This window comes from Scyliorhinus torazame, chromosome 2, assembly GCF_047496885.1.
Source record: "Scyliorhinus torazame isolate Kashiwa2021f chromosome 2, sScyTor2.1, whole genome shotgun sequence".
NCBI lineage: Eukaryota > Metazoa > Chordata > Chondrichthyes > Carcharhiniformes > Scyliorhinidae > Scyliorhinus > Scyliorhinus torazame.
The window spans coordinates 331,056,454-331,074,736 of NC_092708.1; the positions used below are offsets into that span (position 1 = coordinate 331,056,454).

Here is an 18,283-nt window from a genome sequence, read left to right on the forward strand (position 1 = left end):
ATATTGTTTTCGGGCTGGGGGGAGGTAGGGGATTATTTTGTGGGCCTCGGAGATCGGGAGCCATTTAAAAATGGCATCATTCCGATCTCTCGCTCCACTGGGGAGTTCCGGCGAGCAGAGCTCCTCGATGGACAAAGCAGGGCTATGCGCGGTCTCGGCCACGCGTTCCCCTGTTCAGGACCTTTATTCACTGTGAGTGCCGGGAAACAAGTGGCTAAACGCAATCGCTAGGGGACTTTATTCCCTTTTGAGAGAATCACAGCCTTACACCAATTATATGAAAAAAGATGGAGCTGGATTCTCTGGTCCCCCAGCCGCGTGTGTCTCAGTGGCGCACCATTCGCCGGCGCCGGGATTCTATACTCCCGCTGCTTGATAATGGGGTTTCCCATTGAAGCCACCCCACACTGCTGGGAAACCCAGGAGCGGGGGTGCGCTGCCGGCGGGAAGAGGGAATCCCAACAACCAAGAATTCCGGCCACGATTTTAGGGGCTGGTAAAATGGATTCTTAAATGTCAGGCTGACTATAATGCCTCAATTTGCGGTTGTTCCGAGTTACCACTGATGCAGGTGGGAAGTTGTTTATTCAGATGTCTACCTCTTTCAGTATTTACGTGTGTCTGAATGCTTATCAACAACATACTTAGACTTTTTCAGATTCCCTAAATCCATTTGTCTTGATGTGTTTATATGATGGATAATAATGTAATTGGTAAACGATCTTCAATGATCTGAGAAACTTTTACAATAAATTTTGATAAACCTAAAATGGACTTCTGTTATTCCCTGATGGGAGTTTATGTATTGTAACATTATTCTTATCCAAACATTTTTTCTCTTCAATCATTCACCTCATCAACATATTTAACAGGATCAATTAACACAAAATAACACAATTGTATATATTTTTCGAAGAAATTGGCAGCATGAAACATTTTTTGGGGGATGCTGTGGAGGCTATTTGAGGTCCAAAATGGCACCTCAGATATTGAATACATTTGTCTGCTGCCCTTGTCCTTCTCGGTGACAGAGGTTGTGGGTTTGGAAGGTTGTGTTGAAGGAGCCTTGCTGAGTTGCTTCAGTGTGCCTTGCATACCTTGTATATGGTACACACTGTTGCTACTCTGCGTCAGTGGTGGAGGGAGTGAATGTTGAAGGCCGTGGATGGGGTGCCAGTCAAATGGGCTGCTTTATCGTGGACGGTGTTGGGCTTCTGGAGTGTTGTTGGAGCTGCACTCATCCAGGCAAGTGGAGATTATTCCATCACACTCCTGACTTGTGCCTTGTAGATGCTGGGCAGGATTTGGGAAGTCAGGAGGTGGATTCCTCTGGCTGAGTGCAGGCTCCTTTGCTCAGGTCAAAGAGACACAGCCTGAGTGAGACACATCCAGAGTGGGAATTTGGAACTTGGTAATTTGGTGCAGTGAGCTAATTCGGCGCAGAGAGGGAGAAGGTGCTCTTTCCCTACTGTTTTGTTTTCTCTCTTTCTTTTGGCCTGTAACATTTAATCAGCAGGGAGAGAGCCAGAGAGCATCTGAGACTCTCGGAAGGTAAGTAAGTGATTCTTACACATTTTTACTTTTATTACCGTTTCTAATTGTGTGTGTGTGCGGGGGGGGGGGGGGGGGGGGGGGGATTGAAGTGACATCACAGAAAAGCTGTGACCTGATTGGCTGGTTGGGAATCTACACTAAATTTAAAAAATTAAGCATTGGTAAACTAATTAAACATAATTACTTACTTATAGTTTAGAGGGAAATCTAAGCCAGAGATCGGAGAGTACTGTATTTAGCTTTCACATTTATAGTAGAAATCTAGTGCTAGGAAACATATAGTTAACAGTAACTTTTTTAAAAAAAAATTAATTTAATCGACTAATTAATTGACGCAATGTAAATTAGAGGGGTGCAGTGCTCTGACTGTGAGATGTGGCAGGTCCGGGAGGCATCCAGCGTCCCGGATGGCTTCATCTGCAGAAAGTGTACCCAATTGGAGCTCCTCACAGACCGCATGATTCAGTTGGAGCAGCAGTTGGATGCACTTAGGAGCATGCAGGTGGCGGAAAGCATCATAGATAGCAGTTATATAAATGTGGTCACACCCAAGGTGCAGGCAGAGAAATGGGTGACCACCATAAAGGGCAGGCAGTCAGTGCAGGAATCCCCTGTGGTTGTCCCCCTCTAGAACAGGTATACCCCTTTGGATACTGTCGGGGGGGGATAGCCTATCAGGGAAAAACAGCAGCAGCCAGATCAGTGGCACCACGGCTGGCTCTGATGTTCAGAAGGGAGGGTCAAAGCGCAGAAGGGCAATAATCATAGGGGACTCTATAATCAGGGGCACAGATAGGCGCTTCTGTGGATGTGAAAGAGACTCCAGGATGGTATGTTGCCTCCCTGGTGCCAGGGCCCAGGATGCCTCCGAACGGGTAGAGGGCATCCTGAAGGGGGAGGGCAAACAGGCAGAGGTCGTTGTACATATTGGTACTAACGACATAGGCAGGAAGGGGCATGAGGTCCTGCAGCAGGAGTTCAGGGAGCTAGGCAGAAAGTTAAAAGACAGGACCTCGAGGGTTGTAATCTCGGGGTTACTCCCTGTACCACGTGCCAGTGAGGCTAGAAATAGGAGGATAGAGCAGCTAAACACGTGGCTAAACAGCTGGTGTAGGAGGGAGGGTTTCCGTTATCTGGACCCCTGGAGTTCTTCTGGGGCAGGTGTGACCTGTATAAGAAGGACGGGTTGCATCTAAACTGTAGAGGCATAAATATCCTGGCCGTGAGGTTTGCAAGTGTCACACTGGAGGGATTAAACTAGTATGGCAGGGGGGTGGGCACGGGAGCAATAGGTCAGAAGGTGAGAGCATTGAGAGAGAACTAGGGAATAGGGCCAGTATGGCTCTGAGGCAGAGCAGACAGGGAGAAGTTGGTGAATACAGCGGGTCTGGTGGTCTGAAGTGCATATATTTTAATGCAAGAAGTATTACGGGTAAGGCAGATGAACTTAGAGCTTGGATTAATACTTGGAACTATGATGTTGTTGCCATTACAGAGACCTGGTTGAGGGAAGGGCAGGATTGGCAGCTAAACGTTCCAGGATTTAGATGTTTCAGGCGGGATAGAGGGGGATGTAAAAGGGGTGGCGGAGTTGCGCTACTGGTTGGGAAAAATATCACAACTGTACTACGGGAGGACACCTCAGAGGGCAGTGAGGCTATATGGGTAGAGATCAGGAATAAGAAGGGTGCAGTCACAATGTTGGGGGTTTACTATAGGCCTCCCAACAGCCAGCGGGAGATAGAGGAGCAGATAGGTAGACAGATTTTGGAAAAGAATAAAAACAACAGGGTTGTTGTGAAAAGAGACTTCAATTTCCCCGATATTGACTGGGACTCACTTGGTGCCAGGGGCTTAGACGGGGCAGAGTTTGTAAGGAGCATCCAGGAGGGCTTCTTAAAACAATATGTAGACAGTCCAACGAGGGAAGGGGCTGTACTGGACCTGGCATTGGGGAATGAGCCCGGCCAGGTGGTAGAAGTTTCAGTAGGGGAGCATTTCGCGAACAGTTACCACAATTCAGTAAGTTTTAAAGTGCTGGTGGACAAGGATAAGAGTGGTCCTAGGGTGAATGTGCTAAATTGGGGGAAGGCTAATTATAACAATATTAGACGGGAACTGATGAACCTAGATTGGGGGCGGATGTTTGAGGGTAAATCAACATCTGACATGGGGGAGGCTTTCAAGTGTCAGTTGAAAGGAATTCAGGACCAGCATGTTCATGTGAGGAAGAAGGATAAATACGGCAATTTTCGGGAACCTTGGATAACGAGAGATATTGTAGGCCTCGTCAAAAAGAAAAAGGAGGCATTTGTCAGGGCTAAAAAGCTGGGAACAGACAAAGCCTGTGTGGAACATAAGGAAAATAGGAAGGAACTTAAGCAAGGAGTCAGGAGGGCTAGAAGGGGTCACGAAAGGTCATTGGCAAATAGGGTTAAGGAAAATCCCAAGGCTTTTTACACGTACATAAAAATGAAGAGGGTAGCCAGGGAAAGGGTTGGCCCACTGAAGGATAGGCAAGAGAATCTATGTGTGGAGCCAGAGGAAATGGGTGAGGTACTAAATGAATACTTTGCATCGGTATTCACCAAAGAGAAGGAATTGGTGGATGTTGAGTCTGGAGAAGGGTGGGTTGATAGCCTGGGTCACATTGAGATCCAAAAAGACGAGATGTTGGGCGTCTTGAAAAATATTACGGTAGATAAGTCCCCAGGGCCTGATGGGATCGACCCCAGAATACTGAAGGGGGCTCGAGAGGTAATTGCTGAGGCCTTGGCAGAAATCTTTGGATCCTCAGTCTTCAGGTGATGTCCCGGAGGACTGAAGAATAGCTAATGTTGTTCCTTTGTTTAAGAAGGGTAGCAAGGATAATCCAGGGAACTACAGGCTGGTGAGCCTTACGTCAGTGGTTGGGAAATTACTGGAGAGAATTCTTCGAGACAGGATCTACTCCCATTTGGAAGCAAATGGATGTATTAGTGAGAGGTAGCATGGTTTTGTGAAGGGGAGGTCGTGTCTCACTAACTTGATGGAGTTTTTCAAAGAGGTCACAAAATGATTGATGCAGGTACGGCAGTGGATGTTGTCTATATAGACTTCAGTAAGGCCTTTGACAAGGTCCCTCATGGTAGACTAGTACAAAAGGTGAAGTCACACAGGATCAGGAGTGAGCTGGCAAGATGGATACAGAACTGGCTAGGTCATAGAAGGCAGAGAGTAGCAATGGGAAGATGCTTTTCTAATTGGAGGGCTGTGACTAGTGGTGTTCCGCAGGGATCAGTGCTGGGATCTTTGCTGTTTGTAAGATATATAAATGATTTGGAGGAAAATATAACTGGTCTGATTAGTAAGTTTGCAGACGACACAAAGGTTGGTGGAATTGCGGATAGCGATGAGGACTGTCAGAGGATGCAGCAGGATTTAGGTTGTTTGGAGACTTGGGCGGAGAGATGGCAGATGGAGTTTAATCCGGGCAAATGTGAGGTAATGCATTTTGGAAGGTCTAATGCAGGTAGGGAATATACAGTGAACGGTGGAACCCTCAAGAGTATTGAAAGTCAGAGAGATCTAGGTGTACAGGTCCACAGGTCACTGAAAGGGGCAACACAGGTGGAGAAGGTAGTCAAGAAGGCATACGGCATGCTTCCCTTCATTGGCCGGGGCATTGAGTATAAGAATTGGCAAGTCATGTTGCAGCTGTAAAGAACCTTAGCTAGGCCACACTTGGAGTATAGTGTTCAATTCTGGTCGCCACACTACCAGAAGGATGTAGAGAGGGTGCAGAAGAGATTTACCAGAATGTTGCCTGGTATGGAGGGCATTAGCCATGAGGAGCGGTTGAATAAACTCGGTTTTTTCTCACTGGAACGACGGAGGTTGAGGGGCGACCTGATAGAGGGCTACAAAATTATGAGGGGCATAGACAGAGTGGATAGTCAGAGGCTTTTCCCCAGGGTAGAGGGGTCAATTACTAGGGGGCATAGGTTTAAGGTGCGAGGGGCAAGGTTTAGGATAGATGTATGAGGCAGGTTTTTTACACAGAGGGTAGTGGGTGCCTGGAAATGGCTGCCGGAGGAGGTGGTGGAAGCAGGAACAATAGTGACATTTAAGGGGCATCTTGACAAATACATGAATAGGATGGGACTAGAGGGATACGGACCCAGGAAGTGTAGAAGATTGTAGTTTAGTCGGGCAGCATGGTCGGCACGGGTTTGGAGGGCCGAAGGGCCTGTTCCTGTGCTGTACTTTTCTTTGTTCTTTGTTCCTGCACAAATCAGTTGATCCCAGACCTGGATACACTGGTAGACATTCACCTTGGAATATAGCATCGGAAAGTACAAGGGGCAGGATGATCTGCTGTAAGAGTGAGGAAGAGGAGGGGGAGAATTGTTCTCAGCAGGAGGCCCTGTCTGCCCAGGCTGTTCTGGGAGCCATTCTCCTACCTGAACCTCAGTAAGAAACAAATGCAAGACCTCTGCACTTGCAAAGGGATGCTGCCATGACAACTGCCACCTCTTGCAGCCACAACAGGAAGGTTAGCGCTCGGCAAGGTTGGTATTTCCAGTGGCTGTGAAGGTGTGGCCATGAGATTGTATGCACCTGCCTCTTTACAGGCTGAAGCTGAAGCTATTTGCAACATCTCACAGCTTTCTGTCCACTGTAGAGTGAGGGAGGTCACTGATGCTCTCTATTGAGAGTTAACTACATTTCATCCGATTCAGCCAGATGCCATAGCAACTGAAAGAATCTGCGTTTGGTGAGGCTTGAATGAGAAAATGTAAATTCAGAACAAACCCGTTCAGCCTCTCTGGCTGACATAAAACAGGGCAAGATGTGTTCCGGCCATGCAAGTATTTCCTGCCCAATTTTCCTCTCCGCTCTCTACTCGGGCAACGCCTATAGCTCAGGGATAAAGAAATTAATCCTCCCCAGTGACGCGTCAGAAATCAACAGTCTTTCATTGTTTAGTCCTCTCCCTTTTTCTTCACAAAGTTTTGTCTTTTATGCTCAAGTGGCGGGGAGCTGAGGGGATCCTCGGTGTCCAGACTTCCGGCTTCAGTTGTGAAACTGGAATTTGGACAGCGCCCAATGTGGGGCATTCCCTTCGGGGCACTGGGTCCCCGCCGGCAGACATTCCCCCCCCCCCTTCCACCACCTTGGGCTGTGAAGAGGTGACCTTGGCAGGCTGGAAGTGGATGGAGCCTGAGGCCTGGAGTATGGATCGAAGCAGAGGGGACTGTGTCTGAAGCCCAGGGCACAGGCTGGAGAAACTGGGGAGACCAAAAACCAGAGAGAGAAAGAGAGAGAGAGAGGAGGGCAACGCCAAGGAGCAAGGGCAGAAGTCCAAGGCTGATGAGTCACAGTGTCGAGGAGTCAAGGCCACAGATAAGGCAGACCAAAATCCCTCATGGTGGAGGGGGAACCGAGAAGTGGAAGTTGTCATAATATACACCAGTATATCATGATGCAGACACACACTGATGGACACACAGTGGGACCAATCAACATACACAACACCGCAGCCAATCACCAGTGAGAGCACACACACTATAAAGACAGGGGGCATCAGAGTTCCCGCTCATTCGGGTAGCAGCCAGCTAGGAGGACAGAGCTCACAGCCTGCAACACAGACATTCACCATGTGCTGAGTGCGTCGACTGGTTAGGACAAGGCAAAGGTCTTTAGTTAAAGCTAGTACCATGTTAACCCACAGTCTGAGTATGTTTAAACAGATAATGATTCAATAAAATAGTGTTGCACTATTTCAAGTGTTGGTGACCTGTATGTGATCCAGAACACCCAACACATCAGAAGTGGAGCGGGCAAACAGCTGCGGAAGACCTAGTCAGATGGCCCGAACAGCACCACTGAGTTTGAGAGGCCACAGGATGAGGAAGGTCCCCTTTGTCAGTCAGACAAGGAAATCTGGTTCACGTGGTTACAGGTAGTTAGCAGTCGGAATTCCACCAACTGAGCTCTGCTATCTGGCTGATCAGAGATCACGAGTTAAACTGTTGATGGTATCCTAGTGGATCTGGAGTGTCGGCTATCAATACCCATTGTAAAAATGTCATTCCTCTCAGTTTAGCTTTTCCATTCATGTTTATAAATAGTCGATGCCTGTGGAATACATGTGCTTGAATCACATGTTCCACTGAACGTCTCCCTGTCCCCTCCCCCATTGATGGGAGGAACTTCGACCTCAGTGTTTCATGGGCCGGTTTCTCAGAATCACACAGCACCAAGAGCTCCTTTTTTTCTTCATCGTGGCTGATTTTGGTATTGGTAAAATTAGCAGTAGGTGGTCATTTCCTACCCCACCCCAGATATCTGAATTACGTAGAGGTGAATGGTGACTACATCCAAGGGCCAAGTACAAAATAGTTTTGCTTGGTGAAGGTCAGATAGAGCAGTAACATTACCATTGGGTGGGAATCCCAGGCACAGCTGTTTAAATAATGCTCTGTTCCAACAAGTACATAAGAAACAGGAGCAGACCATACACTCTCCCTCGAGCCTGCTCTGCTATTCAATACGATCTGAACTGATCTTCTGCCCCAAGTCCACTTTCCTGTTCCCCAAATCCCTTGATTCTAGATGAGCAAAACTCTGTCTTTCTCAGCTCTAAATATATTCAATGGCGGACAATCCACAATGTTTTGGAGTAGAGATTTTCAAAGAACCATAACCTTTTGAGTGAAGAAATCTCTCCTCAACTCATTCCTATATCATTGGCTCCTTACCCTGAAAGTGTGTTCCCATGGTTCTAGATTTCCCAATCATGGGAAACAACCTCTCAGTACCTCCACATGTCAAGTCTTATGTACTTTTCAGTGAGATCACCTTCATTCTTCTAAACCCTAAGCATTACCGGCCCAATTTGTTTAGCCTTTCGTCATAGGACAACCCTCTCATGCCTGGGACCCAATCGAGTGAATCTTCGCTTTGCAGCCTCCAGTGTTTCATAATATACACCAGTATATAATGGTGCAGACACACACTGATGGACACACAGTGGGACCAATCAACACACACAACACTGCAGCCAATCACCAGTTAGAGCACACGCACTATAAAGACAGGGGGCATCAGAGTTCCCGCTCATTCGAGTAGCAGCTAGCTAGGAGGACAGAGCTCACAGCCTGGAACACAGACATTCACCATGTGCTGAGTGCACCGACTGGTTAGGACAAGGCAAAGGTCTTTAGATAAAGCTAGTATCGTATTAACCCACAGTCTGAGTATGTCAAACAGTTAATGATTCAATAAAATAGTGTTGCACTATTTCAAGTGTTGGTGACCTGTGTGTGATCCAGAACACCCAACACATTATGATACCAGGACTTGAGGGATATTAGCACTTCTTAGACCTACCTGCAAGCGATCTGCCTTCCGCCAGCATTCCGTCATCCTGCAACATGGACAACATCAGCCCGCCGCTGCCACTCCGCATCGCCGGCAACCTCGGGGCCAACTGGAAGATTTTCAAACAGCGCTTCCAGCTCTTCCTCGATGCCACAGACAGGGAAGGCTCCTCGGATACCAGAAAGATTGCTCTCCTCCTAACCACGGCCGGGGACCGTGCCATCCACATTTTCAATTCTCTCACCTTTGCGGATGATGAAGATAAAACAATGTTCAAGACGGTCCTCCTCAAGTTTGACACTCACTGCAGCGTAGAGGTGAATGAAAGTTTTGAGCGCTACGTGTTCCAACAGCGTTTGCAGGGTAAGGATGAACCTTTCCAATCCTTTCTCACGCACCTCCGCATCCTTGCGCAGTCCTGTAACTACTGGCCCACCTCCGACTCCATGATACGCGACCAGATTGTTTTCGGTGTTCAGTCGGACCCCCTACGACAGCAGCTCCTCAAAGTAAAGCAGCTCACCCTAGCGACCGCCATTGAGACCTGTGTCTTACACGAAAACGGCACGAGTCGGTATTCCCATATACAAGCGGCTGAAACGCGGGGCAAGGTCCCCACGAGGCGGAACGGGTCCAAGTGATTGAGCAACTCCAGGGCCTCAGCCTGGATGAGGGCGACCATTTTGCGCGCTTTTCGCGGACTCCCGCGCTTGTGCGCACCAAGCGAGGGGACGGCAATGTTGAGGAACGTAATGCGCAGGCGCGTACCACGCATAACCGCACCGCGCATGCGCGGTGGCGCAGCGAACGTGCTGACGCTACAACGTGCGGCAACTGTGGCTCCGCCCATTTAAAACTGCAATGCCCTGCAAAATCTCGACAATGCCTACGATGTGGCAGACTTGGCCACTATGCTGCCTTCTGCCGAGCAGCTCAGCCTGCCAATTCCTATCGCTTCAGCCAGCCTCGCAGGAATGTTCGGGCAATTCAACCCACGGTCACCGAGTCCGATTCCGACCTCCCACACAGCAGTGACACCGAGGACTCGAAGGCGCCTTTTCGAGTCGGTGTCGTAACAAAAAACAGGCTGTCCCCGAAGCAAAGACACCAGCCGCTGTCGGTATACAGCATCAATCCAGACGATAAGTGGTGTGCCACCCTTACGGTCAACCGGTCCCAAATACGATTCTGCCTGGACACTGGTGCCTCTGCCAATCTCATGGCGCGCGCGGTCTGACTTCCAAAGCTTTTGTGTCAAACCAGCCACCCTCCCATCAGCCTACCAGCTATTGGATTACAATGGCAATGCCATTGATGCCAGCGGCTCATGCCAACTTGAGGTGACGCACAGGTCACGCAAAGCCATCCTTCCTTTCGAGATCGTGGGCTCCTCGAAAGACTCCCTGCTTGGCGCGCAAGCATGCAAGCTGTTGAACCAAGTTCAGAGAGTGCACTCTCTCTCTCCTGATGACACGTCTGCATTTCAGGACGCTGACTTCAGAGCGCAACTCGACGTCATCATCGACCAGCACCGCAACGTCTTCGAAGGCATGGGCACGCTCCCATATACCTACAAGATCCTACTCAAACAGAACGCCACGCCTGTGTTGCATGCACCTCGCAGGGCTCCAGGATCAAGGAGTGATCTCCAGAGTTATGGAACCAACCGACTGGGTCAGTTCCATGGTATGTGTAAAAAAGCCTTCCGACGAGCTGAGAATTTGCATTGATCCCAAGGATCTGAATCGCAATATCATGAGGGAGCATTATCCAATTCCCAAGCGTGAAGAGATCACATGCGAGATGGCTCGTGCCAAGCTCTTCATCAAACTTGACGCCTCGAAAGGATTCTGGCAAATCCAGCTCGTCAAATCCAGCAGGAAACTGTGTACATTCAATACCCCCTTTGGTAGATATTGTTACAACAGGATGCCGTTTGGGATCATATCTGCTTCAGAAGTGTTCCACAGGATCATGGAACAAATGATGGAAGGCATTGAAGGTGCTCGCGTCTATGTCGACGACATAATAATTTGGTCCACCACCCCGCAGGAGCATGTCAGTCGCCTCCAGTGCGTGTTCAAATGCATACGTGAGCAGGGCCTATGCCTCAACAGGGCCAAATGCTCTTTTGGCCAGACGGAACTCAAGTTCCTCGGGGACCACATCTCCCAGTTGGGTGTGCGGCCAGATTCGGACAAGGTGGCTGCTATCACAGCCATGAAAACGCCAGAGGACAAGAAGGCGGTCCTCCGGTTTCTGGGCATGGTCAACGTTTTAGGGAAGTTCATCCCTAACCTCGCCTCTCATACCACGGCTCTCAGGAACCTGGTCAGGAAGACGACAGACTTCCAATGGCTTCCTGCCCATGGGCACGAATGGAGAGAACTCAAAACCAAACTCACCGCGGCCCCGGTCTTAGCTTTCTTTGATCCAGCAAAAGAGACCAAAATTTCGACCGTTACCACCCAATCTGGCATTGGGGCAGTGCTCCTGCAACGCGATGAGGCCTCATCATGGGCCCCCGTTGCATATGCGTCACGTGCCATGACCCCCACGGAACAGCGCTACGCGCAGATAGAAAAGGAGTGCCTGGGCCTTCTGACCGGTGTGGTTAAGTTTCACGATTATGTGTACGGACTTCCTCAATTCACCGTCGAGACCGACCATCGCCCGCTGATCAATATAATACAGAAAGACTTGAACAACATGACGCCTCACCTCCAGCGTATTCTTCTCAAGCTCCGGCGATACGAGTTCCAGCTGGTATACACTGGAGGCAAAGACCTCATCATTGCCGACGCACTCTCGAGGGCAGTCAACACTCCGTGTGACCCAGCGGGATTCGTCTGCCAGTTTGACGCCCATGTGGCCTTCGTGGCCTCCAATCTACCTGCTACGGATGAACGCCTCGTCCAAATTCACCGCGAGACGGCGGCTGATCCTTTGCTACAGCGTGTCGTGCGCCACCTAACAGACGGGTGGCTCAAGGGCCCATGCCCTCAGTTCTATAACGTCAGAGGTGATCTGGCGGTAGTAGACGGTGTTCTCCTGAAACTGGACCGCATTGTCATCCCGTATAGCATGCGCCAGCTCGTCCTGGAACAGCTGCACGAGGGCCATCTTGGTGTGGAAAAGTGCCGCCGACGGGCCCGAGAGGCAGTGTACTGGCCCGGCATTAATGATGACATCGCCAACACAGTGCTCAACTGCCCCACCTGTCAGCGCTTCCAGCCGGCCCAACCACGTGAGACCCTACAGCCCCATGAGTTGGTCACGTCCCCTTGGACCAAGGTGGCCAACGACCTGTTCCACGTGCTGGGCAGGGACTATGTCCTGATTGTGGACTACTTTTCAAATTACCCGGAGGTGATACGCTTGCACAACATTGCATCGTCTGCAGTCATCCGTGCCTGTAAGGACACCTTTGCTCGACACGGCATCCCACTCACGGTGATGTCAGACAATAGCCCCTGTTTCGCAAGCCAGGAATGGTCCAACTTTGCACATGTGACATCCAGTCCCCTGTACCCCCAATCCAACGGCAAAGCGGAGAAGGGCGTCCACATAGTCAAACAACTCCTCTGCAAGGCTGCCGATGCTGGGTCCGATTTCTACCTCGCCTTGCTGGCCTATTGCTCTGCCCCACTGTCCACTGGCCTGTCGCCAGTCCAGCTGCTCATGGGTCGCACCCTGAGGACGACGGTGCCGTCCATTCATGTCCCAGACCTCGACCACGTTCCGGTCCTTCGACGGATGCAGCTGTCTCGTGCACAGCACAAGGCGGCTCATGACGCTTGGACAGCTGATCCCCCTGCTCTGGCTCCAGATGACAACGTCCGCATCCATCTTTCAGATGGTGGCTAGTCTGCAACTGCTGTTGTCCTTCGGCAGGTGGCCCCCCGCTCGTTCCTGGTTCGTCTACCGGATGGCTCCATTCTGCGCCGCAATCGACGTGCCCTTCGTCTCCTTCTGCGCTCGCTACATGATCCTCCACCATTGCCACGCCCTCCTGTTGACCCTGACCTGGACTATGCAGAGATTCCGGTCACTCTGCATCCTACTCACTCTGACACAGTCCAGCCCGCTCCTCAGCCGACCCACCCTTGAGGCGGTCAACCAGAATTTGTCGCCCACCTCAGAGACTTAATTTGTGAACTTTGTGGACTTATGAACTTTCTGATTTGTTTATGTGGTTTGTATATAATGTTCATCTCGTTATTCTTGTTGCATACTGTTTATCTGCACCAGGCACCTTCCCATGTAAATAGCTTAGTTCTCATGTACATAGTCCTGTAAATATTTTGCACACACGTAGTCAGGAACATTCACCATACACTATTTATTGCCACGCAGGTACATTTTTTAGAAAAGGGGGGATGTCACAATATACACCAGTATATCATGGTGCAGACACACACACACTGATGGACACACAGTGGGACCAATCAACACACACAACACCGCAGCCAATCACCAGTTAGAGCGCACACACTATAAAGACAGGGGGCATCAGAGTTCCCGCTCATTCGAGTTGCAGCTAGCTAGGAGGACGGAGCTCACAGCCAGTATCACAGACATTCACCATGTGCTGAGTGCATCGACTGGTTAGGACAAGGCAACGGTCTTTAGTTACAGCTAGTATCATATTAACCCACAGTCTGAGTATGTTAAACAGTTAATGATTCAATAAAATAGTGTTGCACTATTTCAAGTGTTGGTGACCTGTATGTGATCCAGAACACCCAACACATCACAGTGCAGGCCTGCCCTTTGTTGCATCTATGCATTGCAGCTTGTAACCCTCCAGTTAATCAAAATAAGCCCTAAACTCAAACTACACAATATGTATGGATGGTAGGCACACTATTAGGCAACCTGATGTCTTAGATAGCAGTGCTGAGCTCGAATAGCCGGCCCATGATTCACAGGCCATAGAGGTAATTGATTCTAGTGGTTCAGCCTCTAAATGGTCTATTCAGACTCATGAAAAACTGTGACAGGAAATGCTTCAATTTGTTTTTGAACAGGATATGCTTTGCATTTTATGTCTGTAAAAAGCCTTGAATTCAGTAACTATAAATGCTATGGATCTATAAATGGAATGAAAGTCTGCATCTATTAAGCAGTGATCTATTATTCTAGCAAAGTGGAAAATACTATTCAGTTGCTAAGGACTTTTGTTTTCTAAGACACGGGCATGCATTTTTGCGAGTGGTGTTGTCTCCGGAGATATTAGAAATGATGGCAGGATGCGATTCTGGAATCCCCACCCTATTCCAGTTTCTGGGAAATTCTGTCAGCCGGGGAAAGGGTGTGTGGAGAGAGCTTGCATGCTGCATTTCTGATCCGGCAGGCACCATTGCTGGGATGGGTATCTCCTAACCCTGTCCCTGCAATTCTTTTGATGTCTCGCCAGCTTCCACACAACTCATGGTTCACAGCTCCTTGGGAGAATCATGAACCATAGACTGTATTTGGGACCCTTCTGACAGGGGAGTTTAAATGGTCTGACCATCTCCCCTTCAAATCCCCCATGTCCGACCTGCGCCTATATGCCCCCTCATTTCTCCCATGCCCCTAAATTCCTTCCATATGACTTCCATTACCTCCATGCCTCTTCAATGGGAGGACATGGAGGATGCAGGGGTATGGAAGGGGAATTGGTGTGATGTAAAAGGGCCTGGGTGTCATAGAAGAGACATGGGATATATGAGGGGACATGGATGGAGCATGGGGCATAGAGGGGGCATGGGGCAGAGAGGGGTCATGGAGGCATAGAGGAGGCATGGGAAAAAGGAGGCATAGAAGGGGTGTAGGGCATAGAGGGAGATATGGAGAGGTAATGGGGGTGTGAGGGGTGAGGGCTAGAGGTGGGTGCAACACTTTTAAAAGAGGCAGATCTGTTGGGTCGAGATGATTCCCAGCTTGAGCTTCCCACCTCCTTCACGATAATACGCCCCAAAATGGTATGCCCTAGCCTAGATTTCACACATATGAAATCGATAGCTGAATATGTGGTTTTACTTGGAACGTGCGCCAGGCAGGTGTTGGTCAAGGGCTTGTTTCCAATTGTGTTTGAGCCTTATTTCCATGAAAGCATGTGAGCTGCAGACACCAGCCAGACTTTCCAATGCAGCTCTTCCATTGAGGCCTTTGCGAAATGGGGCTGGTTTAGTGTTGAATCAACCTACTCTCCTGTGAGAGAGTGGAAGCAAATGCTGTGTCTATGTGTGCTGGCCAGGGGGGGGATTGGTAAGAGCTAGCAGTACTATTTGCACAATAGTGGGAGACTTGTCTCCTGGTCTCCTGACCAATATTTATTTATTCCTCAACCAACATCACTAAAACAGGTAATCTGCTTGCTGTTTGTGGGACTAGATGGTGCTGCTGTGCTTCCCAATCAATACAGTAGCTACACTTCAACAGTGCTTTGTGATATCCACGAATCATGAAGGAAGTACAGAAATGCAAGACCTCTCTTTGGTCTATGTTCTGGACAACACTGATATCCTGGATCTCCACAATTAGGTCTTTGAATTTTCAATCCATAGAGTTCCAATGTTTGTCCCTGCTCACGGCCCATTAGTTGCCTTTTTTCGAGCAGACAAAAGTGCCACGCTTAGAATTCAATGGTGAAAACCCGACACAATAGATTTTCCTGAGCTCAATCCATGAAGGGGAGGGGGGGGGGGGCGGGGGGCAGTAATTGGTGGTGTGCACCCAAGGGATTTGGTCTGAAGTCCTGCCAAATTTCATGACCAGACCAGACCTCAATTCCGATCGCTCGTCAACATTTGAACATCCTGTCAATCGGAGTACAGTGCACGTCCCTTCTTCGCACAGTTTTAGAATAACAGTCTGTGACTGTAGTGCAGGTGTTTTTGGAAAGTTATTGTAAAGTAGCTGTGTAATGAAATGCGTTTGGTGAAAGAAGTGTTCTCACAACTTATAAAATCTAGCCAATTTGACAAGTTGAAAGCTACTTAGAAAATGACAATGATCAATGTTCACCAACTTCCACAACAACATTCATTTTGTTGGGTGCTCTAATACTGGCTCATTTACAAAGGCTTTATACCAACAACCATGCTTTTTTGATAGATCTTACACTTCTGCATAGTATGTGTTTTAAAAAAATCCTTTGGCTGACACAATCCAAATCACATTGAATTGGATTGAGCTTGTGTTACTGTTGGTCATTGTGCCAAAACAAACTGATTATACTGTCAAAGCAAAGTACACCTTTACCTCGGAGTAATTCTTCTCCACTGATAATGCGCTTATGTATTATTTTAAGATTACCCTCAGCCTTTTGTTCTGAGGTCAAAAAATAGCTACCATTGTAATAATCAGAAATAGCTTCCAGCAACCATACACTTAGGGAGATGTTTTACTGTATGATGGCGAGAACAGATTGTACTCATTGTTCTAAATATGACATAACTTGTTCTTGCCTGGTAAATTTATCATCTTGGAATCAGTGACCATATTAACAGCAAGGCATGTTTAATTACTTGCATGGAATATCAGAGGCTACGTAGCCAGAATTTTGAAGTATTTGTGCAGTTTTTGCTCTATGATATGCAATTATTAAGTACCATTTATTTTAATCCTTTTGTAGGTTCAGTCCAGTGTTTAAAAGAGGCTGAGGCAGAGCCTGGGGAGCGTGATTCTGTAAGTAATGCATTTTTAAAAATCTGTGAAATACAATTTTGGGCTGAATATGTTGGGCGGGATTTACGAGTGGCCGACGGCAAAATCGCAATTGGGCGGAGAATAGCCTCCGACGCAGTAGGCGGTGTTTAACGCTAAATCGGGTTCCTCTGGCGGCCCAAAAATAGCATAAATGCGGCGCTCGATGCACGGTATTCAAGCACCGTTGGAATATCATTAGCGGGCTAACCCTCATTCTCCGGGGCCTCTGCGATTCACCGCTGCCGATGGGCCGAGTTCCCGACGTTCACCGCCGATGTTCACTTGTGGTCTCAGCGGTCGGGAACCCGGCATGGCGGCTGCGGACTGTGTCCAGTGCCGTCACAGTCAGCCGGGAGCCATGCTGCTGGCCGAGGGGGATTCCGCGAGGGCTGGGAGCCTGGTGGGAGGTGGCCAGGGGGGTAGTATTTGGCAGTTCGGGTCCGTACACGGCCGGCGCCATGTTTTACGGCACGACCGTTGCAGGTCGTCGCCGTGCGCATGCACGGCCACGGGCCCGGCCATTCTCCAGGCGTTTATCTCGTGGGAGCCAGGGGCGAAATTCTCCCCCAACGGCGGGATGCCCGCCGACTGGCGCCAAAGCCGGCGCTAATCAGACGGGCATCGCGCCGGCCCAAAGGTGCGGAATGCTCCGCATCTTTGGGGGCCGAGCCCCAACATTGAGGGGCTAGGCCGACGCCGGAGGGATTTCCGCCCCGCCAGCTGGCGGAAATGGCGTTTGTTTCCCCGCCAGCTGGCGCGGAAATGCGGCGCATGCGCGGGAGCGTCCGCGGCCGCTGTCAGTTTCCCAGCGCATGCGCGGGAGCGTCAGCGGCCGCTGTCAGTTTCCCGCGCATGCGCAGTGGGGAGAGTCTCTTCCGCCTCCGCCATGGTGGAGGCCGTGGCGGAGGCGGAAGGGAAAGAGTGCCCCCACGGCACAGGCCCGCCCGCGGATCGGTGGGCCCCGATCGCGGGCCAGGCCACCGGGGGGCACCTCCCGTGGTCAGATCGCCCCGCGCACCCCCCCCGTACCCCGGAGCCCGCCCACGCCGCCTGGTCCCGCCGGTAAATACCAGGTTTGATTTACGTCGGCGGGACAGGCAATTCCTGGGCGGGACTTCGGCAATCCGGGCCGGAGAATCCAGCGGGGGGTCCCGCCAATCGGCGCGGCCGGATTCCCGCCCCCGCCCAATCTCCGGGAGCGGAGACTTCGGCGGGGGCGGGATTCACGGCGGCCAACGGCCATTCTCCGACCCGGCGGGGGGTCGGAGAATGACGGCCCAGGTGTTTCACACGGTACGGCTGCTAGCCCCTAACCGGTCGCAGGATCGGTGAGGGCTCAGCACCCATTTTTCCATCGTAAAACGCCACAGCTCCTCTGCTGACATCAACACTTAACCTCAAAAACGGTGAATACAGTCTGTTGCTTTTATTGGAGGTCTGTGTAGTACACTGGATCTTTGAAGTAGTTTTCAAAATGAAACTTAGGATTTATTAAATGCACTGTCATGGAATTTCATGGTAAAATCTGAAACCAAAAATTGAAGAAACCTTTCTAATTTGATTGTATCACATTCATTGAACAAATATCCATAATAGTATTGCTCGATTGTGTTACATTCAGCCATTAGTATATTAAATCTTTAACATTTAGATCTTAGTACAAAGT

At 49.6% G+C, this 18,283-nt stretch overlaps 1 protein-coding gene across 2 annotated transcripts in view; it reads left to right on the forward strand.

Moving 5' to 3' along the window:
- The window catches only part of LOC140401865 (uncharacterized), a 180,980-nt gene that overhangs the window by 106,135 nt on the left and 56,562 nt on the right, over positions 1–18,283 (forward strand). For both annotated transcript variants that reach the window (XM_072489824.1, XM_072489825.1), the window contains exon 2: positions 16,544–16,596. In XM_072489824.1, coding sequence (XP_072345925.1) covers positions 16,544–16,596 — 53 coding nt within the window. The remainder of the gene's footprint in view (positions 1–16,543; positions 16,597–18,283) is intronic.